At 44.4% G+C, this 25,309-nt stretch overlaps 1 protein-coding gene across 11 annotated transcripts in view; it reads left to right on the forward strand.

Moving 5' to 3' along the window:
• Nucleotides 1-25,309, forward strand: part of LOC149354001 (uncharacterized) — a 79,505-nt gene that overhangs the window by 23,560 nt on the left and 30,636 nt on the right. For 4 of the 11 annotated variants that reach the window (XM_089582992.1, XM_089582994.1, XM_089582996.1 and 1 more), the window contains exons 4-6: nucleotides 12,985-13,090; nucleotides 14,781-14,951; nucleotides 18,725-18,937. In XM_089582992.1, the coding sequence (XP_089439118.1) occupies nucleotides 14,926-14,951; nucleotides 18,725-18,937 (239 nt within the window). In that variant the 5' untranslated portion in view covers nucleotides 12,985-13,090; nucleotides 14,781-14,925. Of the gene's footprint in view, nucleotides 1-12,984; nucleotides 13,206-14,780; nucleotides 14,952-18,698; nucleotides 18,938-19,021; nucleotides 19,160-25,309 lie in introns of all 11 variants that reach the window. The other 7 variants (XM_089582989.1, XM_089582991.1, XM_089582990.1 and 4 more) reach the window with 4 other exon arrangements.

The following is a 25,309-nucleotide window of genomic DNA, read 5'->3' on the forward strand; positions in this document are numbered from 1 at the left end:
TCACATAATTCCAACTTCACAAAGAAATCATAGCTGAACTCAACAAATTTACAGTAATTCTGGTGTGCTTATGCGTACGAAATTACGCGGAAATTGTGTAGCAATAAAGAAATACTTAAATGGCATAGTTCTGGAAAAAAATATATTTGCGCACATAGACAATATTTTTTCACTTGAACCTGCATAATTATCGCAAAAATGCGAATGTTTATGTCAAGGTGTTCAAGGTTAGCCTCGCTCGCTTAGGAACTCAGTAACCAGAAACGTAGCCGCAGTTGCAGATAGAAATAGGCAAAATTTATTTTGAAAACAATGTTGATAAACAACGACAACTTTATAACAGGTACAACTTGCTGTTAAAGTTAAGCAACAGCTGCATTTCAAAACTGTCATCTGACAGCTTGCCTCGCTTCTTGTTGGTTTGTTCCTTGTTCTGGCTAGGGGAGAAAGGGGGGGGGGTTATGACTATAAAGGGAGAAAGTTGGAGCGACAGTGTTGTTGAGCAGAGAATTTTTAGAAAGTTTAGTATGAGGGAGCTCACTACAGCGGGCAAAGGAACAAAGGCCCATTGCCTTCTTTCTCCTCTACTTCGGTGCTACAGCCGGTTGACTGGAATGCCCTTTTCTGTGCTATACCATTGTACTCTTTCAACGGCTCTCTTGGGGCCATCATGAAGTAAACCGGCGACATTCCTGAGTTTACTCAGAAGAGGGTACTTGGTTTGGTTTGGTTTATTGGGGTTTAACGTCCCAAAGCCACTCTGGCTGTGAGGTACGCCGTAGTGGACGGCTCCGGAAATTTCGACCACCTGGGGTTCTTTAACGTGCACTGACATCGCACAGCACACGGGCCTCTATAATTTCGCCTCCATCGAAATTCGGCCGCCACGGCCGGGGTTGAACCCGCGCGTCTTTCGGGTCAGCAGCCGAGCGCCGTAACCACTGAGTCACCGCGGCGGGGGGGGGGGGGGAGAAGGAACTGCTTCCAAAAGAATGCGAGAGTGTCACATGGGAACGAGACCTTTAGGTTGGAAAACAAGCTTACGGAGAAACTGACTTAGAGATTTCTGCCAATGGTCCATTGGTGGTTCGGCATGCTTCCACTCTTTAGACAGTTGGGTGTGTGAGTGGTTTGGGGGTCAAGACAAATGTGTGAATGCGTGTTCAATGTCATCAAGGGCAGGTGTTTTCTGGCATGCATGCGAGCCGCAACAAGCATCGCCGAGAGCACCTGTAGATATTTTTGATTTGCAACATCATTTTCGGCACATTTTTTTTCTGAAAAAGAGTTGGAGGGGGTCAATTGAAATAAAAAGTAACTAGTAACGTGACACCTCACGTTACCGAAAAATGTTAACGTAAGTATGTTACCCGTTACAGTTCCGAAATGGTAACGAGTACGCTACTAAGTTACCGAAAAAAGTAGCACATTACCGGTAACGCCGTTACTTGTAACGCGTTACCGACAACACTGCTTCTGCCTTTGGCCCCGTATTTTCCAAAAAATAGGTGTACGCCTTGCTTCTGTGTGGTGTAGTGCACTACTTTGCTTTCCCATACTTTGCTAAGTGTAATTTATTTCACTACCCTTTCTTTTCACAGACAATCAATGATTGGAACAGCTTGCCAGCCTACTGTGTACAATCTCTTTATCCTGTTTTGTATTGGTACTTCACTCCTGCATGGGCCTCATGCTCTGCAGTATGTTAAGGAAATAAATTGTGGTCCCCATTTGACTTCATGTTAGCGATCTTAAGGGGGGACACTGGTCTTGAAAAAAAAAATTTTATTAATGAAGTCACAGTTACCAAATCTTCAGGGCATATGTATTTGTGTGTGCTGATTCTAAATATGTCATTTAATTTCATGTAAAACAATTCCTTGAGCACTTATGCACTTTTTATGCAAGTATTTTGCGGAGAGTTTTGAAGAAAATTTGCTGCAGGAAACTCGCTGAAATGTATGCCATTGGGTTCTCTTGACACCAAGGAATACAATAAGGGTGAAATTGTCTTCCTGCCTATCATAGAACTTAAGTTATAGAGTTTTGAAGGTGTCTCTTCAGAAATGAGAAGGAAAATGTGTATTTCTGTGTGTGAAGTGGCAGCTTCAGTACCCTATTACTTAAGTTCTATGATAGACAGGATGATAATTTTACCCTTATTGTATTCCTTGGTGTCAAGAGAACCCAATGGCATACATTTCAGCGAGTTTCCTGCAGCAAATTTTCTTCAAACCTCTCCGCAAAATACTTGCATAAAAAGTGCACAAGTGCTCAAGGAATTGTTTTACATGAAATTAAATGACATATCTAGAATCAGCGCACAAAAATACATGTGCCCTGAAAATTTCATAACTATGACTAAATTATTAAAAAATTCTTTTCAAGACCAGTGTCCCCCCTTAAGCTGTATTTTTTAGAGCAACTATTTCTTTATTGGTCATGACTGTTCAGCCTAGAAATCAGTGTAGTTACCATTAACGCATGGCTAATTGAAAAGTCAAAACAACCTGCTTGAGAGGATTATGATATTGGCATTTTAGATACCTTTTCTTGTTTATTTTGGTGTTCTGGACTGAAGCAACTATTTTCTGTTTTTTTTAATGCCTTGTTATGTGTTTGTGTACTGTTACACTTTTGGTAGCACTGTAGATGTAAGCACTGCAGACATCTCAAGTATTTTTTCCAATATTTGCACCATTAGCTTTTGGTTTGTTATGCCCAGGGAGCTATATTTAAATGCAATAATAATGATCATTAATTGACCATCATGTCGTACATGATGACAGGGGCCCAGAGTAAAAGCTGCCCATTGGCAGCCTGAGAAGGCCCCCTAGACCCCCTACATTTTGGCAGCAGTACAGGAGGTCGAGATGCATTGTTCTTTACAATGAGAAAAAAAAAAAAGAAAAAAGGGCAACAAGTGAGCGTAAAATGACACTTCAAGGTGAAACTTACACCATCAGAAAACACTACAATATAGCATAGATTGCAGCCAGCCATTGACATTTTTTTGAATAAAGGATGGGTGACAAAACAGAAAACCAAGAGCAACATTAAGGAAAAAAATTGGAAAAGCAAGGGCTAATACCGAGACAGGTAGTGTGTGCGAGAAAAACAGTTCCGCTAAACTTTTGTTGCTTTATGTATCAAATCATCTAAATTTTTCCCAGATATAAGTAGTCTTGTGTCATTCACATCAATAACAAATTTTACAAGAGGTACAACACGAACAATATGATTAATATAGATATTAAAGAGAAACGGACCGACAGTACTTCCTTGGGGAACACCAGAACAGACAGGCTGCATTTCAAATGTAAACCCTTGCAATGCAACTGCCTGTTTCTGAAATTCTCTGTATGGTTTTATAAGGGAGATGGTGTGCCCACGAAACCCGATTAGTTCAAGCTTTTGGAGTAGCAAATTGTGATTAATAAGGTCAAACGCTTTTGTAAAATCAATAAAGATACCTATTTTGCTCAAGCTCCTTTAGTATGTGTTCTTTCTGGTCCAATAAAGCAGATTCCTTGGATAAGTATTTTCTAAAACCATACTGTGATCTCGTATTTATATTGTTTTCAGATTCTAAAGAAAGAAATTGCTGGTAGATAATATTTTCAAGCACTTTAGAAAATATTGGAAGTATTGATATTGTCCTGTAACTGTTGACTTGGTTTTCATCACCTTTTTTGTCAAAGGCAGACACATGCATACTGCATACCGCTAGTAAAAACAGCATTTGAGATACACAGGTTCATGATGTGTGTAACAAATGGTAACAAAAGGTCAAAACTGAATCAAATCGCCTTCACTTATGTCCCGTCGACGTCACAAGCCATAGTGCAGTTTAGTGCAAGAAAAAGCTTTCATACCTTAGCTTCATCCGCATGTTTAAGAAATACTGAATTCTGAACCCAAGTGACATCTCTTAGGAAATTGTTTTAATGAAATATTTAATAAACGTCGGCTAAATGCTGCCCAGAGATTTTAACATAATGTATTTTAACTGGAGAAATAGGATTTTCATCATTATTGCACGTTAACAAATGATTCAAATTTTTCCACAATATTTCTGAGCTGCCTTTAGTTACAGCAAATTCATTAGCATAATACACATTTCTTGCCTTTTTGAGTTCTTTGTTAAGGCAATTACGGTAACTCTTGTATGTACGTAAGACACCAGGTTTTCTTGACCTAATAAAATTATGATACAGCCTGTTTTTGAAACATCTCGGCAGAAAGCTTGGGAGTGAGCCATGGTTTGCAAAAGAGCCGATTTCGTTTGAGGGTTTTCATAAAGAAACTAGCCCTGTATATTGGCTTTAAAATGTGCAAGAACTCATCGTAAGCCTTGTTTCGATCATTCACTGAACGGATGGACTCGAAACTGGTATTTTCGGTTGTACGCCTGGCCGTAGATAAGTTACAGTCAGGTATTGCTTTCAAAGAGTATGCTTATGTGTTGCGCTTCATGTATAGTTTTTGAAAGCAGAAAAGTACAGGCTTGTGATGGCTTATATCATCTACAATGACACTGTATTTAGCTGTGTTATGGTCAACGATTGTAATAAGTAGATCTAGTAATAACACTGACCTGGCCGTAATGCCCATAGGTAACTCAATTACATTAGAAAACCCATTTAAATTTATTAACGATTCGAAATCTGTCTGCTGCATCTATGCTTATATGTTTTGGATTATACCAATGTGCTCTCACATATTGAGTTAACAAATGTATGACCTCAAAAACTTGAGAAATATGTTGGCAAGGCAACAGTGTCACTTGTTTTGTGCCTGTTTAATATAAGATGGCTTAGTGAACTGAGGATTTCATTTTTCTAAAGGATAACTGATATTTTATACTTATATAGGCTACATGGGTGCGATTACTACAAATGCGGTGATGCGTCTGCTGCGTAGCAGCTTGAGAGGTGGCACTTGTAATGCGAGTCATTCGCTCTGTGCTTATATGAGGGTGAGGAGGAAGATGTTGGCCCATGCGCTTGGCACGTTGCCTGCAGTTGCTCCGGTCGCTGAAGATCCGATGCTTTGTTGGTGTGGCTGGCGCCATGTGTGAGAGCCTCTTGCAACTGACTCCCTTTTTTACCTTGCCAGGTTCGTCATTTTTCAACGATACAATTGTGAAGTCTCTTGGGAAGCATTCTTGCTTATTCGAGCCTCACCCTCATGTGAGTCATTTTAGGGTGCTGATAGATTTCTTGCTGTTTAGTTTCAACTTTAGGATCTCTTCAGACTCTGGCTCTTTTTGGCTTCCATTTGCACCCTTAGGTGAGCCTTTAATGAACATTCGGTTCCTTCTCAGAACACTGTCTCCTACGTTGACCTCATACGATCGGTCGTCAACTCTTTTGGCACAGTTCCTTTCATCCATTCTCTGCTTCTGATGGAGTGGGCAGTTACATCTTGTCCTTCTTTCACTTTTGGCAATTCCTTGGCATGTCTGTGGTGATAAATAATTGTTCTTTGCCTTTAATGTTTCTTGGCAGGCACGCTCATTGTTTTGGGTTGCAACAACTCTGCTGTCGTCGTCAAGATTATTGTGCACCGACACAAGAGCATCTGTGCCTAGCTGGCATTTAGTCCTTGTAGCAGTGTGTTTTGTAAGTCTAGAAACACCAATTTCCTTTTTCAATGGGGTTTTTGCCATTTTCACAGCTGATTCGGCTATTCTGTTTTAATACGGATATCCCAGGCTTGAGGTTTTGTGCTTGAAGTCTGTCTTAACACTTAATCTCTGTCTTATTGATATGATGCGATGTCATTAATGAGTTAATGGCCTGATATACAGAACTGGTCATTCTCAACTTCATGTGCATAGGTCCTTGGCAGTCTTCACACCATTCTTTCCTTAGTGGTGCAGCGGTTAAGGGATGTGCCACTGCACTGCAATGGAAGGCGCTGCCACCGGTGGGGCCTGCGCGACCCAGGTTGCTGTTCTTGAGCAGCCTGTCATGATCAGTCATGAATTTAATAGCCACCTGCTACAGTGGTCAGTAATCCACCACAGGGTCACGTGACCTTGCTGGCCCATCTAGGTTGCTTCTCCAGCAGGTGGCCACCTGGGACACCCTATGCCACCCTATTTTTCGCTCACAGCGCTGATGCCAAATTTTCTGGGTAATGGGGCCTTTAATGTAACTACATATACAGGAAGTAGTAGTACTGAAAATCACAGTGAAAGCTGTGAGATGCTAAGTATTTGGGCCCTGTGGCTGTATGTCTTCACTATGATGTCTCTGGTATGCTGAAAATGTCTAGTGTCTCCCTGCATGACACATTTCCTGATTGGGATTTTAAAACCTTCTCTGTGGAAGGTTATGGTGGCCATGCAGCTGCTATAGATATTATGGAGGACTGTGGTGGCTATGCAACAACTACAGGTATTTTCTAGACCTTCTATACATGCTTGTTCTGCACTCTGGTTCTGTAGTACCTGTATGACTGCTAAGGTTTTGAGTGAGTCAAACGCTTTCTCGTAATCTAAGAAGGCTATATTAGGGGTTGGTTATATTCTGCACAATTCTTTCTCATCTGATTGATGGTGTGAGAATGGTTTGTTGTTGAGTAGCCTTTCCAAAAGGTAGCCTGTTCTTTTGGTTGATTGGAATCTAAGGTTTCTCTGAATCTCTTAGCATTTATTTTAGTAAATACCTTGCAGAACACAGACAGTACACTGATTGGTCTGTAGTTTTTCAAGTCTTTGACTACCCTTTTTTTATGGATTAAGATAATGTTAGCATACTTGCAAGGTTTTGGTACCCCCGGGTTCATTAGGCATTGTGTTTAGATGATGGCCAGTTTTTTTACCACAATCTCTGAGGTGCGCCACCTTATCATGCCATCAGTGTGTTCCTTCATTGCTTCCTTGTTGGCATGGTTCATGTGCCAACCAATCACTATGGCCAAGAGGATCAAATCACCATCCTGACTTAATGTTCTAATGGCTTTGGTAATTTGCCACCTGTTTGGCCAGTGCTAGAGTTATTGCAGAGTATGTTACCTGTTCTTTATTTCACAGCAACACCCCCATTTGGTTTTCTGAAGTCTTGTGCGACCACCTGCATATGACAATACAACTTTTGTTAAAACTGTTGCATACCAGTTCCGCTACCACTTCCATCATGCTAGCACCGAATGCACACAACAGTCGAGCGATTGGGTTCATGCATGTCTGTATCTTTTAAAAGGAGATTGAACTGTGATGTTTCATTGTCACAATAACCAGCATTTATATGGCAATAGCTCTATGGCCCACATTTTAAGTTTCACTTCGGGGGCCTGAACTGAAAACCGTACTGTTTATTCCTAGAAATCATGCCACGAACCCCAGAGTGAGGAAGAATAGAGGCCTGTGAACTGGCACCTGCTGGGCCATTGTCACAGCCACATGAAAATGAAGAGGGATTGTAAAAAGAAAACATTGGTGTGGTGCATGTTTGCAACTCTTGAAGGGCCACTGAAGCAGTCGCTGTAAGTGTAAGAAAAGCAAAAGAATGATGGATACTAAATTGCCCATCATTTTGCAAACATTTTACATCTACCTTGTGTAGCTAGGAACAGAAATATCGGTGATTAAAAGAAACCCTGTGTCTTTTTCTTTCCTCATACATCAGAGCGAGCCAGAAAGAAAAAGTTAGGCAGTGCTTAACCACGATTATAACTAAGGGTAGAGCGATAGTATTTTGGTAATGGCCTGGGCCAAATTTGGAGGTCACCATCATGTTAGGCATGGTCGGTTATGGTTGGAAGTGAATTTTGGTCCAAATCGAAGTAGGTCATATTTCGAGGGCGGGTCTAATTTTGGCTGAGAAATCGGTGTGATAACACGGATTTGTACTACGTAGAAGATGACGATCAGTGAGCAGTGCCACCAGACAGAGCAGATGGAAGTTGATGAAGATGATGCTGTGCAATGCACAGGGCAAGGGTGTGGTGCAGTTTAACACGAGACCATGTTCGGCTTGGAGATAGCCTAGTGGTCTTGCTCAGCATCTTGTGAAACTAATATGTTCGCACCACCATGGGTTTGACTCCCAGTCATTGATTGATTGTTTTTTCTGCCTCTTTTTCTATTTGGGCACTTTTTCACATTGTCTAGGCTGAAGGTTAATTTCAGACAATGGACAGGTCATCTGTTGTTGATCGGGTTTGGTGCATCAAGTAGAGCTATCACTCTAAAAAAAAACAGACATTACAGTCCGGGACTATGCTTTGCCTACGAATGCATAACTTAACTTGGTTGTTTACTCAGGTTGCAGCCCTTGCTCCCATGCCAAAGCCAAACTAAAAGAGAGTGATGAGCTGCCGATTGTAAACTGGCAGTTCTCCGATGTACTTCCGTTTGTCTACTAGGTCATTGCAATTTTTTTTGCAATCAGAGGGGGTGAGGTTTCATGGTGAGCTAATGGCAGCCATTCAGAACTGACGTCATTCAAGACGTACAGCAGGATTTGTGCAAGACACTGAGCACTGGACATCACCGTGAGGAGCGAGGATAAAAATATTAAAAAGTGATTTGTAAACTCTCCGTTGGCTTTTGGTGGCTTGTACAGAGGGCAAAACGCTTGTCTAGAGCATGTTCTGGGTGTGTTTTGGGCTGAATACGCGATATCTATAGATAACATTTGGTTAAAAATGGTCTGGATGTAAGCATGTGTAGTTAAACGTATAGGATTTTGTTGTCATTTTTTGGCTTCCTGGTCGCAGCAGCTTTGGTAGATGCGGAACAGACAGTTTGCTCATTCTAGACATGTGTTTTGCCCTCTGTACGTAGCATGAATACTCAACGGCCTTTTCTGCATGATTCATGCATTTGATAGCCACTCTTAAAACATTTCATTCAATTCCATCTTTTGCACTTCATTCTCAAAACAACAGGTGTAAATATGCAAAAGGTCTACGGCTTACACTTTTGATGTGAGGACTGCTCCATGCAAGCCACTAACCATTGTACCTGAACACTCTCTCTAGCGCGAAATGTTCTAATGCATCTATGCTATTATGTAGACCATGCATTGATGCACAAGTTGCTAGTCTTTTATGTGAGGTTCAAAAGTTCTCATTTCTATGTGAACACTAATGTACAATATCACTGACTGACCCACCATGGTGGCAGTGGTTTTGGCATTTAGCTGCTGATTCCAAGGTGGGGGTTTTATGCCGGCTGTGGTGCTTGCCTATATTTTGATGGAGGTGAAATACGAAAACACCCATGTGCTGTGCGATGTCAGCGCTGATTGAAGAACCCAAGGTGGTCTGAATTTATTTGAAGCCCCCACTGCAGCGCCCCTCGTAGCCCATGTGTTGCTTCAGGTTGAACACCCCAATTTGCAAATTACATTTTACTAGTTACACTAGTCTGTAAGCTTACCACACCAATGATGATGACACAAACACTGAGAGAATGATAGCTGGCACAAGCCAAACCCAGCAGAATGGAGTGAGGTACTAGGAAAAAATTTCCAGTAACTCCAGGACATGTTAGCTATGTGCACACATAGTAGTCTTTCACAAAACTGGACAGATCCTCTGTCTAATTCTCTGCTCTTCCCACCAGGATACGACTGCCATTGAGCGAAGAGCATGGATGATGGGAGGTTAAAGAAACTAGACTTATTTGCTTTATGTGCAGATGGGTCTGACTCTGAGGGCAGAGTCAGACTACATTCCACATTCCAGCACCAGTTACCAGCATTTCAAACAGTTCACATTATTCCTTGGAGTATCAATGCTGAGGCCAGGCATGGATGGAGGAGTATCCAGTAGGAGTCCACAAACCTCACAGCCACCTACAGTTGTGGACACTTCTGAGTAGAGACGCGTGCATGCAGGATGCAGGATGCCATTGAGACCTTGGCATGCAGTGGGTGCTCTAAAGGCTGTAGGTGGCTTGCATGTGGCCCAAACCTGGAGAGCACAAGGCCAGCTTGTTTCTGGCATCAGGAGAGCCACTACGCAGAGATCCTTTATTTGCACACATTGGTGTTATGATTTGGGGGATTAGGCAGGCTGTGCTGCGACCCAAGTCTTCGGTAGGGCCAGACATATATCGTAGTCAGTTGGTCACTGGGTCCTGTTTCGGTCATTCCTAAAAAGGAGCTCTGGATTCCAATCTTCGTTTGTGTCGTATCAGGCATAGAAGCCCCCCCATGCTTGTTTTCCGGGTAGAAAAGTTGCAGATTTGAGCTGAACTCCTCATCGCCATTCTTAACCGGGGTGGAAAGAAGGCCTTGGAAGAGGGAGGCTGGGCATTGTGGCACGGTACTGCACCCCTTTCTTTCTCAAAGAAGGTTCCACACCAGTTACTAGTGCAAGTGAACTGAGTTCCCAGAGCTACTGTTGTAGAGCATCCAGGCATGACTTTAAAGTTCTCTATTTTTCACCTTGGAAAAGCATGAGCTTCTCTAGAGACTCTGGAGTGCAGTCAAACTGTGATTTGACTCCAGCTGTTGTTCATATTGCTGTCAAGTCATCATTGTTGCAAAGATACAGGCTTATTCATTTTTCCAGCACTTTCATATGTAGTTCATATATTTGAAAGGAAAACATATAGTGTGGGCTTTTTCATGCTTTTACATAGGGCCCTTTGTTATTGGGTAAAACCCTAGTCTTACCTGATTTTTGCACATTGAGCAGATTTCAAAAAAAATCAAATTGAACCCAATTTTCTTCTGAAAATGGGCCTTCAAGAAGATGTTTTTGTGGGTAGACAAAGCAGTAAGTACCACATGGCACATAGAAACTAGCAGAAATTTTGTACTTATTTTAGAGTGGTGTTTTCAGGTAAGTTATTTTAAACTTCTTTTAATGTTATCCATTTCTGTATGCTCTTTCATGCCAGGTAAGAGGAAAGATGTGACAACTGTGAGCCAAGACTTGAGGAAATCAAAATTTTAGCTAGAAATGAAGGTAAATTAGTATGCAAACTTTTGGAAGCATTTTTTATTAAGAAGAGAGGCGGCGCATGCATCAGCACCACTTTAAGCTCCCTGCAAGCTAGTGAAATAAAATTACTAGAAAATAGGCAATAAATTGTTGTCTGCTCTCCTTAATCTGTAATGCTTTTTTGCTATGGTCATAAACTTGCATGTGCAGAAATGTGTGTTTCAATGAACATAATTTGAGTCGGCACCCACCCTGTCATATCATGTATGTCTATATGCTTATCCAAAAAAAGGTAGCGCTGAATTACTTTTCTAGATAAAAGAAACACAGTTACTGTACATAGCTCTTACTGGCAGACCACTGAGATCTGCCCACACTGGGCGCATTTGTTTTTCAGTCCCGGCATGTCCGGGACTACTTGCAGACTTGAGTCCTGCATTCAATTTTCTCAGGCAGCCTTAGAAAATTGAATGCCGGACTCGAGTCCGCAAGTAGTCCCGGACAGGCTGGGACTGACCCGAAAGCTCCGCCCACCAGTCCGCGGGATACTTGGGGTTGTGGGGAAGGCAGCAGATGACAGCTGCCCGGAAAGTGAAGCGCTGCGCTGGAGCCATATTGGGTTAGACTCTGTGTGCATTTTGCATACTTTTTGTGTTCCTGGAGGATGATATCGTGCATTAAACCTTCATATGAGCTCCACAGCTGCTCTCTGGGCTGTTGTAAGACTTTTTGTTCTTGCATCTTCATTCTATTTTCTTTTGCGACATGCTCTCTGTGCACTTGCCTGAAAGCATTGCAGGTTAACCACTCGTATACTGGAGCAACTATAACTCTTGTTGTCAACATTTTTGCGAAGGCTTTCGTCTATCTGGTTATCCGCAATGAGTTGGGCTACTTTGTGCGAACTTCGCCGCGAGCAATAGCGGCGAGCATACCCCCGAAGCTGAGTTCTGTAATGCACCTATGCTAAGCTGGCAGCATGGTCTTAAAATCTACTCAGTATCATGATCGAACGCACGGCATTGCTTCTGCCTCTGGCAGCCATGGCTTACATTGTCTGGTAGCAGATGACAGTGGCCTGGTACGGTAACCGAGGGGTAGCCCAGCTCCGGCGGCGAGTCCGCAAGCAGCCCCTGGCAAGCAGGTCATGTGACCATGATGGTGTTTTCTGTCAGAGTGGAAGCCGAGACCTGCCAGCGAGTAGTCCAGGACTTGAAAATCGAATATGCCCACTGACGTGCTCCTAGATTGTGAGGGAGGCAGACCAAGACAGGAAGATGAAATGCAGGAAGGTTCTCCAAAGCTGCTCTGCACTTAAAATGGCTGCTTTTCAGTTTTTGCTGTCTAGGAACAAAAGTTGACAATATCTGGTTTGCTGAAGGGTATTTTTTGATGCAGTCTGTCATTTATATGTTGCTCAAAAATGGAGAGCAAAAAGCAGAGCATTTGATGTGGCACACAAGAACGCGCACTATTAGTGATTTATCTTTGCTACACTAATTCACAGTCACACCTAATTACATTGTGTTGTCAGTGCGATAGCTTTCGAAGCTGTTGATGCCTTTGCCAGACTTCAGTGGTGGGGCTTGCAAGACTCAGGTGTCTGTTCCCATGCAATGCTCTTCCCGAACTCTGTATGTACGCCACCTGCCACGGTTGACAGGCAGCAGGTGGCAGGTGATGCAGCCTGCCACTTGGGAATTTTGTGACGCTGTTTTTTTTCACCGATAAGGCTTCTAATGCTATCACATTAAAAAGAAATAACTCCGCATTGTGGATATTTTGTTGAATAACCAAATTTTTAACTGAATTTGAACACATCATATTGTGCCTGATTTTTACCTCCCACATTCTCAAAAAAAACAACTGAAAATGAGCGCTTCTTTTTATGCAGTGGTTACTTTTTCTTTCTTACTTACGATCAAAGCCTGTGTGAAAGTGATCTCCAGTGAGGAGGCCTACGCTGAATAATCTAGGCCAGCTCTTTGTCCATGCTAGTGCTGTTGGCAGTACTGAGTTATGCTGTGTTTGGCTATGCTTTGTCAGCATTTTCTTCTGTGCTCTTGCATTCTGCAGGCCAAGGCATAACCACATCTAATGCACCAGCCAGAGTCGCCGCAGTGCAAGCCACCACAACCACTTGCGAGATGCAACGGTGCAACGGGAAGCATGTCAGGCGCAAGTGCGGAGAGTGTGGTGGCTGTTCACAGGGCATCCTGGGCCTGTTTGGCTCAATCTCATTGCAGCACTACCTGTGTGGAAGGCAGTCTGACCTCACTGCCCTGCTAGTACCTGGGGTTGGTGCCCGGGCCGTAATGCCAGTCTTGGGTTCTAGCCCTACCTGCAGCTCAATTTTCCTCCCATCCAGCGGTGGGGTCAGGGAGTGGTCTATGACTTGCATCCAGCGAGTTTCCAGTCTCACTGCTGTGGCCGAGATAAAACTGCATCATTTCCCTTTAATCTAATGATAATCATCTATTTGTTTGTTTGTTTTTTTAGTTTTCTCAATGCCCATTTCTGCAGGCTTACAACAGGTTCAGTGAAAGTTTTGTAAATTAATTGTGACTGAACAAAGCTAAAGTATAAAGTTTTTAGCATGTGCATTTCAGAGTGGCACCCAGCTTTACTAAGAATGAAGTATGCATAAGATAGTTTCTCAATGGGAGTTTCTTAGCTCAAAGGGACATCTAAGGTTACGCCCAGTGACCCAGATGTTGAAGTGTGCTGACTTTTTCTATGTTGTTATTTTTCATCGGTATTCTGGAGGGCACATTCACACATCCTTTATAAGGGGTCATAAAAATAACATACTTAGTTTTGGTATTGAGAGAAAGCCTTTGTTGGAAACCATTTACAAACAAGCTTAAGTTCAGCACTTAAAATTTGTGTGGCAGTTTTAAAAAACTTAGAGGTAACCACTAGTGAAGTGTCATGAGCATGCATAATAGCGTGGGTATTACTTTGGCTGTCAAATAAATTGTGCGTGTAGAGAATGAAGACTATGGGTCTCAGGACTGAGCCCTGAGGAATACTCACAAATATGAAACGCATTGTACTTGACCTATGTTCACCAATGGTAACACACTGGCATCGCAAATTCAGATAGCTTCTGAAGAAATCAAGAGACAAACACCTGAACTCATATTTGCATAAGGTATTAAAATATGCTGTGCTGAATGCTTTTTTAATATCCAGCAATGCTCCGATGGTAATATTGTTATTGCTGAGTGCATCATTATTTATGCCAGTCACAGATAGCAAAGTTGTGATGGGAGATTTGTGTTTCTGGGAAGCATGCTGTCATGATGACAGGATGTTATTCTAGTGCAAAATTGTGTAATTCTGGTAGTGGTAACTTTTTTGTACAGGGTATTCATAGAGCTATGGGAGGATAGTAGCCTATAATTCCCAAATTGATCAGGACTTTCTCTCAGCAGGATCGAGCCACCTTGGCAAGCGTTAAAAATGCAGGATAAGTGTCGGACAGAAAGATTTAAATAATAAATGAGGCTGTGGTCCTAGGACCTTCTGCATATCTGCAAACAAATGAAGTGACAATGCAGTTGCTAGCAAGCTCACAGTAGGAAGAGGCAAAGCAGCAGCAAATGGGGAAGGCATCACAAGCCTTACACATGCATTGGGTGAGGGTTTCGGAGGATTGCAGGCGCTGCTTTAATTTCTTCGAATCACAAAAGGGGACTAAAATACACGGGCACGTGTTTAGCATGTACAGCTATTCCGCAAAATACCTTGGCACCGTGAATATTCTTGCGAGGTTGCTGGCAAGCAGAAAGCTACCATTGATTTGTACGATAGCTTTTCAGCAAAATCATCAGTTTGACACTGTATTGTCTATCTTGGCTTCATTTCAGGATGGTGGTTGGGAGCAGTGCTGGCATCATCTTGGCCAAACTGATATGCTCTCCCCTCCTGTGGACACACCTTCTCTGCAGTATGTTGTCAGCACAGCACTTAATGGACGCTGGAGAGCCTTATTCGTCTGCTCACACATAGACAATGCATCCGGACATGTGCCTTTCCAGGTGAGCTTGAGGATGGCAGCACTGCACTCAGTTGACTAGTAACTCGGCTGTTTGAACTATGGCTGAGGCCGAATAATACCGCTCGCTTGTAAACTGTGTGTGGCAGATGTGGCTACATGTACTCGCTCTTGTTTCCACATACTTTATGGTATTCATTGTCTACCTCTACCATTCAGTAGCAGAAACGAATAAAAAATTCCCTGCAATTCAAACTATGCCTGTCCACGGCTGTCACCTTGCACACAAGCTCAGAATCGCATGTACCACTTCATGAAATAGTGCCAAATAACTTATCATGCAATGAAAAGAGCTGAACAGGCTTTTGTTGGTTTTGGCATTTGTTAAAATATGCAATTCCTACCAATAAGAATGACAGAATTTTAGCATGTCATTGTAAAAAATCATCATCATCAACCTGACTATGCCCATTGCAGGGCAAAGGCCTCTCCCATGTTTCTGCTGTTAACTTCGCCAGCTGCAGTCACTGTATCCCTGCAAACCTCTGAATCTCATCCACCCACCTAACTTTCTGCCGTCCCCTGCTACACTTGCCTTCTCTCGGAATCCTCTCTGTTAGCCTGAAGGACCAGTGATTGTCTTGCCTTTGCATTACATGCCCTGCCCAAGCCTGTTTCTTCCTCTTCATTTTGACTAGGATTTCATTAACCCATGTTTATTCGCTCACCAGCTCTGCCCGCTAACGGTCTCTTAATGTTACACCTATCATTTTTCTTTCCATAGCTCGCAGTGTTGTTCTTAACTTAAGCTGAACCCTTTTATTAGCCTCCATGTTTCTGCCCCATAGGTGAGTACCGGTACAATACAGCTGTTGTATACTTTTCTCTTGACGGATATTGGTAAACTGCCTTTCATTATCTGAGAGAACTTGCCATATGCGCTCCACCCCATTCTTATTCTTCTAGTTATTTCCCTCTCATGATCCGGATCAGTTGTCACTACCTGCCCTGAAAAGACATATTCCCTTACCACTTCCAGCACCTAGCTACCAACTGTTAATTGCTGTTTCCTTGCGAGACTGTTGAAAACTACTTTGGCTTTCTGCATAATAATTCTTAGACCGACACTACTGCTGTGCCTGTCTAACTCATTGATCATTCTTTGCTGTTCGTCGCCTGATTGACTTAGCTAGGCAGCGTCATCAGCGAATGGTAGATTACTTAGGCATTCTCCATTAACTCTTATCCCCATCTGTTCCCAATCCAGGCCTCAGAAAACCTCCTGTGAGATTGTGTCTCCTTGTCTGACACCCTTCCTATAGAATTTTATTGCGGACTTTATGAAGGACTATGGTAGCTCTGCAGTCCTTATAGGTATCTTCCAGTATTTTCATATACGACTCTTCTACACCCTGATTCCACAATGCCTGCATGACCACTGAGGTTTCCACTGACTCAAAGTCTTTCTCGTAATGAGTGAAGGCTATATGTAGGGGTAGGTTATATTTTGCGAATTTCTGTATCACCTGATTGGTAGTGTGAATGAATATAGTCTCTTCTCATGCTAGCCACAAGGGGACCCACCCTCAGCTGTGATTGAGCTAGTTAGCCCCCCGTGCAAACAAAAATGGCACTGAGCATAATTATAGTCAAACTCACTTATAACAATATTGAACTGCCATGGAAATACCATTGTTATAACTGATAATTGTTATAACCGGGTTGGTCCAGAAAAAAAAGAGATGAGAAACTTCAGAGCATTTATTGACAGGAAGCACCCAGAGTGATTTAATTGTTCTAACGCCTGTAAAAGCTCCTTAATTCGAACTTCAGGGGACCTGAAAATGTTCAAACTATCGAATGACCCTGATAAACTTACAAGAACCGATGGCGTCATGGTGTATTTGTTTGATGAAATACTGGACAATGGTTGCTTGCTTTTGAGGTGATAATGGCACAATGATTTTTTTTTTCACATTTTCATTGATGCTTTATTTATTGCATGCATACTGTCTGGAATGTCGAAGCAGAACTGCTCAAAAGTGCTAAGGGCCTCCCCGACAATGTTCATGGTGGGACGCGCAAGCACTGGAGCTCCACCGCTACTGTGTCAACCCTTCACAAGCAGCAGCGTCGCGTGTGAGGAGGCTTCACTGCAGATGCAGCAAACGGCACGTGACGAGTGCATAATTTCGCCTCACTGGGAGAACCGGAGAAAGAACCACGTGGACGAATGCGATCGCGTCAATCAGTGCCTGAAAGGGCACACAGCATTGCTCGGTTAGCTGGCTGCTACGGGCTTGCGCAAAGCTCAGAAAAGCGAAACGGAAATTACGCGGTCTGACTGATTTTGAGACGAGGCCGTGCATTTGTCGTCATGCTTGGCATTGTATGCACATCTCAGGTGCACAGATGACTCTGCAGCATAGAATTCAGGTTTGAACAGGGCTATTTAGTCGATCGCTTGCCGTGCTAATCATGCCTGGATGCAGGCACCCTTCAGGAGCACATTTGAATTAACCGGTGTGAGACCCGTAATGTCCGAATTAGCGAGTGTACGATGCCATAGATTTACTTGGGTGTCGGCCAGGAATGTGCTCGTACTTCAAATTACCGGATTAACGAGTTAATGTAGTTCGAATGACGAGCTTTTTCTATTATATTTTAACTTGCAAAGGTTCCTTCTGCTGTCCGTACCGGTGACAGCTGCTGTGATCGCCTCGTCGGTGAGGTCTTCATTTGTCATGGCTTCATCATCAGTGCGCAAGAATTCTTCGACTCGACACGCCGCAATGATTACTGCTCATCGATGACCAAAGCACCATCATCACTGCACTGGCAGGAGCTTCATGCACCTCCGCATCACTGGCAAGCCCGCTTTCCGATGCAGTTCTTACGGGAAGTCCAAAGAGCGTGCAGAACCAAGGGTACAGTGACAGCTGACAAGAGAAGAAGAATGCTGGCAATGCGCTTGCACCGCACTGATTTATTGGGAGTATGCATGGCACGCGTGGCCAATGCAGCAGCTCGCCTGATGCAGTGACTCCTGCCAAGCAGAGACCGTGGCCAAGTTAGCGAAAAACAAGAGAAGATGGGACAACGCACGCGCTGGTGGTGCCAGCCCTAGCTCAGAATGCAAAAACAAAGAAAAACGCATCGGCGCATTTTCTTTCTGTGAGTGGCTCACCCCTGAGAAACGTTGATAATGGACTGCTCCACTAATGCTCCCTACCATGCACTCTACTTTCTTCTCTGCATAGGCCTTTTGCAAAGGGGAATTCATCCGTCATTTCTCTTGCTTGCATCGCTGCCACAAGCACCATACTCGGCACGCCCGGTGGTCGTGTCTCCGAGTGCGTGGTCTTTTGCATTGCTGCGCTGGCCTGTCCGTCGGTCGGCTCCACATTCGCGCGCTGTGAAACGCGCTTTTCCTGATGCGGTTTCAGCGTTTCCACATTTTTGCCCCTGTTATGGATGACACTCATTGACCAGATAGGTAGGGTGGGTAGGAGCGATAGCAAGAAAGGATAACGAATCGATAATAACGGCTACAAGTCATGTATGTACAACTGCTACAACAGTGTATGTACAACAGTGTAGCAGGATAGCGCATGCCCTGTGTCAGTGTGTATGTCTTGCTGTAGTGCTATTGCCTTTTCAGTGTATGTCCATATGTGATGGCTAGCATAAGTGTTTGCCTTCCCGAGGGATGTCGCAAATGACTGGAGAACCAATCGAATATGCGTTTACATTAGCATTATTTGCAGCTATCACTTCTCCTACTTCGCAGATTTTCTAAATCCAAGGATGACGCAGGTGCAGTTGTGGCTCCTGCCAAGAAATGGACTCGCCGGTCGAGCAAGTCTGTTGTCGTGACGTGCCAGCCATCGTCGCAGTGAATGCCGAAGGCTCCATCACCCACCACCCAGATTTCGAAAGTATTTGCAGTCCGTCGCAGGTGCTCCGGGTGGTATACCGGGAGATGCGGGAGGACGGGGTCGACGTTGAAGGGGACGAAGAGGTGCACAGGTAAGAGGTGTCTTTGTCTAAAATTCAGTAATGCTTCACCATAATCCGTGGCTTTATCAGAGAATATCGGTACACCGCCTACAGAATGTTTGCCTGGTGGGTCTGGCAAGCTCTCGGGAGGGGAAACCAGGTTATTCTACCTGTGTGCGTTGTCACCCGCATCCGGTGCGACTTTCCTTCCGAGAACTACATGGACTTCGTTACCCTGCCTTCTAAATGCAGGTAATGTTCTGCTAATGGTGGTACGGTAATGGTCGTATGTGCACAATTATGGTCAGCTGTATATTAAATCACATTTATTGCTTAGTGTTGCCATCTGCTTATGTTTGTCATCAACTTTTTGATACTGTTGGCAGGGCTTTAGCATGGCTTCAGGATAAAAGCATGTGTGCGGGGCCAACGGACATGTGTGCATGCCCCTTTTATTTTTTTTCCAGCTTCCTAAATAAGGCCACTATGTGCACTAAGTAAAACTTGTGCTTGCTTAAGTGACATTAAATGAAAACTTGAATTTCAGGAATGAGCAGTCGGCAGCGGCAACTCTGTTGCCAGCTTTGTGAGTAGAAAAAAGGTGTACTGCAATTGACAAGTCATCTTTTTTATTGCATAAGCACACACTTGGTGTTTTCTTCTTTTTTTCATCTCTCCCCAATCCCCCAGTGCCCTCATCCTTTGTGCATGAGGGTTTCTACAGGGTCTTTGCTACTAAGTTTTGAATGGTCACGAGTAACTAACTGACAGCTTGAACTTTTACTTTTTAATACAGACTAAATGCATTCGCTGCCTAAATATGCCAACACAAGGCTTTAAAGAGAGGTGATGTGAGCCAAGTTTGTGCTGGGCAGCGTAACAGTCTAGTGCCGTCACATCCCCCGTATTTTGTTAGATGTCGAGCTTAGCCTCAGGCTTGACTGTACGGCCCACACGAGCCACAATGGTTTCAGCAAGCACCAATGTCAGCATGTCCTGTTTTGGAGGCATGCTGGTCTAGTGTGGGGTCTCGTAAGGGTCTTCAGCTGAAAGTGTGATTGTTCCTGCCTGTGGTGTGTGGGTGCTTAGTTGTGTTGTAGCCAGCGGGATCATAGTTGCATTTCTCCTTAATAAGCATTTATTTGTCTGGAGCCACCCTCTCAGGTGGGTGGCTGTCCAACACCCTGGCCGAGATCCACTTTTGTGGTCTTTCCCACACACACAACATACTCATGGTCACCTATGCCCACAGTGGGCACAGGCCTGGCAGTTTTATCAGAGTACTCTTTTTGTTTCATGCATGCATTCAAGGCCTTCTTTGGGACACTCATGATTATTTTTGGTCTCAGTACTTCATCCTTGGATGGAACTGCTGTTGTCGTTCTTCTCCCGTACAGATGCTGAACACGTGAGCCAAGGTCTTTATCACGAGGTACTTTCCCGAGATGCAGCATTGCTTTTTGCACGTCGCTGCCATGCAATACACAGTATTTGAGGGTGTTCTTCACTGCCTGTATGGCTCCCTCTGCGAGGCCATTAGACCTAGGGTATAATGGACTGGACATTTGTTGCTGGAACAACCAGTCTTCCTGGAACTTTCAGAATTCATATGCTGTGAAGCAGGCTCCACCGTCCGACTCTACGACTCTTGGTATGCCATAGGTCGCAAACCAAGGCTTCATTGTTGGAATCGCTTGTGCTGCAGTTGCGTTCTTGGGTTCGCCAAAGTCTATGCACCCCGAATAGCTATCCATAATTACATTGTCAGAATTGCCTTTGCAGTCAACTAGGTCTATGGCCACACGTTCCCTAGGCAAGCTTTGGAACGTCTTTTGGCAGAAGTGATTCTTTGGGTGGCTGTCTTTGTGATGTTTCGCATACCCTGCACCTTTCGGTGAGATCTGTAATGTCTTTTTACATGACTGGTCAGTGCGCCATCTGTCTTGCTCATCTAAGACTGCTGTTTACGCCTAGACGGCCATTGTGCATGGTCTTCAGCACTCTGCCTTTCCATGTCTCAAGTATGACTCTATGGTCACCTTGAAACAGCAGGCCTTCTTAAGTTGACACTTTGTCGTGTCTGGTGGCGAAGATTTTCTGTCCTTCCGTCAGTCGTGTTGGTCTTGGCCAGCCATCTTGCACTGCTCATACTGTGCTTGCAGTGCTTTGTCCCGTTTCATCTCTGACGAGCTCGTTGAAGGCATCTTCACCCATATGTAGTATTGCGAGAACTTCCAAGCCCACGACAATCATATCTTCTGCACTTCCACTTCATGTGCACTCACGGCTTAGCAGGTCAGCATTGCACAGGTCTTTCCTTCGCTTGGTACACAATCATTGGAACATAATTTTTTATATCGAAGGGATTCCTCTTGGTGGTGCTGGTCATAAGGGTTTCTTGCTGATGGTTTCTAGTGAATGATGATCAGTCTCAATGATAAGCGGGCAGCCATATAAATGTAGGAATGAAACTTCTTGCAGCCCTACTTGATTGAGAGGACCTGTTTGATTTATGGGGGGTTGTCCTGCGAAGCAGTTGGTATAGGTGATGCATATGCAAGTTCTTTCAATTTTGCATGAGCACTGCTCCCATTGTTCTTGACCTTGCATCGACTTACAGAATCCTTTCACCATTGATGCCATAGTACTTGAGTGTTGGTGCTTTTTTGCCTTGAATTTGCATGTTTTTGGACAGTGGGCCTTGTTGTGTCTGGTGCTAGCTTATTACACAACAAGGAACTCGGTACAAGACTTAGAAACCATGCCTCCCGGCACAAGATGCTCAGAGGTACGAACACCCACACGTGTGCCCACTGTTGCCAGCACACACTTGGTACACCACTGCTTTAAGCACGCAACACTTCCTCCCTTGCAAATTTTTCACTAGTCCAGTTTCTGTGGCATTCAGTGTACTCTCACGGGGCGGGCCATGGCAGGATTAAGGAGGCTCACAGGGACTGCTACATGGGGAACATCAAGTTTGTCTTTCAGTGCACTGGCACACTGATCGCGTTGAGCATGTTGAGCTGGTGCATGCAGGTCTGCCCTCATCTAGAACACGAGCAGATGATATCTGAGTGTCTGGGCAGGTCTGCATATTGGGTCAGAATTCAGCTTCCGAGTCCAGAATCATTTGTCATCAGTGTAGCCTTTGCACAGTTGATCGAGGTGATGTCTCCAGGTAGTTCCTCCAACTTCCCCTTCATATGAAAGAGGTCCTGTTCTGTTTATGGCGATTACGGACACCCACTAACTTGTGCCCCTATAGGTGTGCAGAGAAACTTCTTCCCCTTCAGAAAAATAGCGGTGCGGCTTACTTGGTTGAGATGATCCTTTCTTCTCGTACATACGTCCACTGGGCTGCAGGCACAAAAGAGCCAGTCGATTGCGTAGTTCACGCCCGAAAAAGAAAAGGTTTGGTGGTGTCCCACCAGTAGCACAGTGGAGTGTCGTGCAGTGTGCCAGAAAAGTTTGCCAATTTCTTGATGACAGATTCCTCTCCTTTCATGGCCTTCATACTGTGCCTGAAGGACAGCACAAACCTTTCTGCAAGCTTTTTTGTCGCTGGGTGATACAGTTCACTGAAAGTTCATCACAGACCAATCTGTATGAAGAAGGTTCGAAGCTCTTGTGACGTAAATTGAGGACTGTTGTCTGCAGCGGTACGTTCTGTAATGCTGTGACATGTAAACATGATGTGCAGTGCATCTGCCACCTCACTTTCTTTTTTTCGCCAGAAGTGCATACAGGCCGCTGCAGTGGCTCAGTGGTTATGGTGCTTGGCTGCTGACCCGAAAGACGTGGGTTCGATCCCAGCCGCGGCGGTTGAATTTCTTTGGAGGAGAAATTCTAGAGGCCCGTGTACTGTGCGATATCAGTGCACACTAAAGAACCCCAGGTGGTCGAAATTTCTGGAGCCCTCCACTACGGTGTCTCCCATAGCCTTAGTCGCTTTGGGATGTTAAACTCCATAAACCAAACCAAACCAGAAATGCATACAGAGGTCTGAGAAGATTTGCACTGTCTGGAATGAATTTCTCATAACAGTGCATGAGACTGAGGAACGACCTGAGCTCAGAAGTGGACAGTGGTGTAAGGGCGTCCATCACTGCCTATATCTTGTCCTCCATCTTGTGTAACCGAGTTCCAGCAGGCTTGTAGGCACAGTAAGTTACCATGTCTACAAAGAACGAACATTTGTGGAGGTTAGCTGTGAGCCCACACTCTTGCAGTCTTCTAAGCACTTGTACCAAGTTCTTGAGATGTGAATCTTCTGACTCTACAGTGACAGGAGCATCATCTTGAGTAGCATGACACTTTGGGATTCCTTGCAGGACTTGGTCAATTGTCCTCTGCCACACAGCTGGCACAATAGAGATGCCAAAAATCATTCTGTTGTACAGTAAAAGCTCGTTAATTCGAACTTCAAGGGACCGGGAAAAATGTATGAATTATCCGACGTTCGAATTATCGAATGGCCTCAAAAAAACTGACAAGAACCATTTGCATTACAGTATATGTACGTACTTACTCGCGTAACGAACCCACCCACCCTCGATTTTTGCCTAAGAACTTGAAAAAAAAAAAAGGCGTCAGTCGTTAACGCTTTCCTCCATTTCGCACTGTCACGGTCCACAGCGCATTTCTTGGCGGCGCGCCAAGATGCTGCGCGGCGATAACATCGCGGTGTGTTTACTTGACGTTAGCTCTAGCAAGGGCGGAAGCGAACTTCCCAGAGTGCCAGCGTTCTGTCCGGCTGTGCAAGCCTGGTTTTCAGTACGTTTGCCTTATCGGGCCATGGGCGATTGGGGGCGTCTACTGCCACTCAATTATTGGAACGCGTGATAGCAGCAGACGCCTTTTGCAGCGAAAGATGCTAAAAGCCAGCGTCATGATCACGGCTGGCCACGTGCTTCTGTTGGCGGCCCATCCTTCCATTGGGTGGAAGGATGGACGACACTCGCAAAGAAAAAAAGTTTTTCGCCCCTAATTGGTAGCGCCCGTCCGAAGTCAGCCTTTCGTGGGCGTTGGCTGGGACCGCGCTGACAGAACTTATCCATATTTCCGAATTAACAGGGCTTGAATTAACGGGTATTTAGTTTTTGGAGGTTGTGTGGAAAAGAGGGTAGGCAGCCGCCACCGTGGCCGCCAACCCCTACCCTCCGGCACCGCCGGCCGTCGCGCCGGTGATGGCGCCATTTAGGCTTTACCCACTCTTCCATGGTTTTATCGGTTCCATCTTCTGTCCCCGGTTAGGACGTGCACAGCCTCTAACTATGCGGAGGTTTATTTTTTTTTTTTGGCCATGTGCTGTGTGCCAAGCCGCCCAGACGCGGCGGCGCGTAGTTCGAATTATCCGTAGCAGAACCGACTCGCTTTCGAATTAACGAGCTTTTTTATACACAGATCTCTATGGAGCTTGGCCGTACCAAGTAGTGTAGTTCGAATTATCCAGAAATTCGAATTATCGAGGTTCGAATTAACGAGCTTTCACTGTACTGATACCGGCCCTACTCTGTGTTGATGGTTAAGAGCAGCTTAGACTTAATATCGACTTCATTTGTAGGTAGGCTTGTCTCGGATCTATGAAACCTTTTGTGCTCCAGCTCACTTTGCAAAGATGTCCTCAGTGCAGTGTAAGGGATACTGATCCACCGCAAAGTGAGGCTTGATCGTGGTTTTGAAGTCTCTGCATATACGGATAGTTCCATTTGTTTTCACCACTGGCACTATGGGCACGGCATAATCACAGTGGTTCACTTTTGTTAGGATGGCGATTTCTTCCAAACATTCAAGTTCAGTGTTCGCTTTCTGCTTCAAACCACATGGCTTTTGCGTGGTCAGCAGAACTTGGGTCGCGTACCACTTTGAAGATAAAGTTTTACTTTGATGTGCTTGAGCTTTCCAGTGCTCTCATCAAAGTCGTCCGAGAATCTTGTTCAGCTGATCTGCTCGTTGCCCCAGTTGATTGCCAACATTCAATACACTGCTCAGTTCGAGAAGATTGAAACATTTGATCTTGTCTCTTCTGAAAAGAGGAGGTTCTTGAGTATCTATTACACAGAGCTGAACACACGTTGCAACTCCATTGGGGCTGAAGGTTTGACCTGTCAGTGTCTTCAGATGCACTAAGTTCCCTCCTGTTGCAGATGTGAGAGGTATATTTCATGCTCGGTCTTTAGCACCAGAGAGTACTTGGATTCAGTCTCCGTCTTCACGTCTAATGTGTGCCATTCAGTGTGTGTTTTCAGCCAGATCAGACAGCTTTTGCTTTAGTCGTCATGCGCAAGGAGTTAAAATGCTTCACTATCTTGTTCGATGGCATGCGCATGACTTTTTGAAGGCTGCTTGTTCTTCTTGTAAGTACGGCTTGCCCTTTGTGGTGCCTTACTGGTGTCGCTT

The sequence above is a fragment of the Amblyomma mixtum genome, chromosome 3 (genome assembly GCF_055824585.1).
Source record: "Amblyomma mixtum isolate Tamu chromosome 3, ASM5582458v1, whole genome shotgun sequence".
NCBI classification, from domain to species: domain Eukaryota; kingdom Metazoa; phylum Arthropoda; class Arachnida; order Ixodida; family Ixodidae; genus Amblyomma; species Amblyomma mixtum.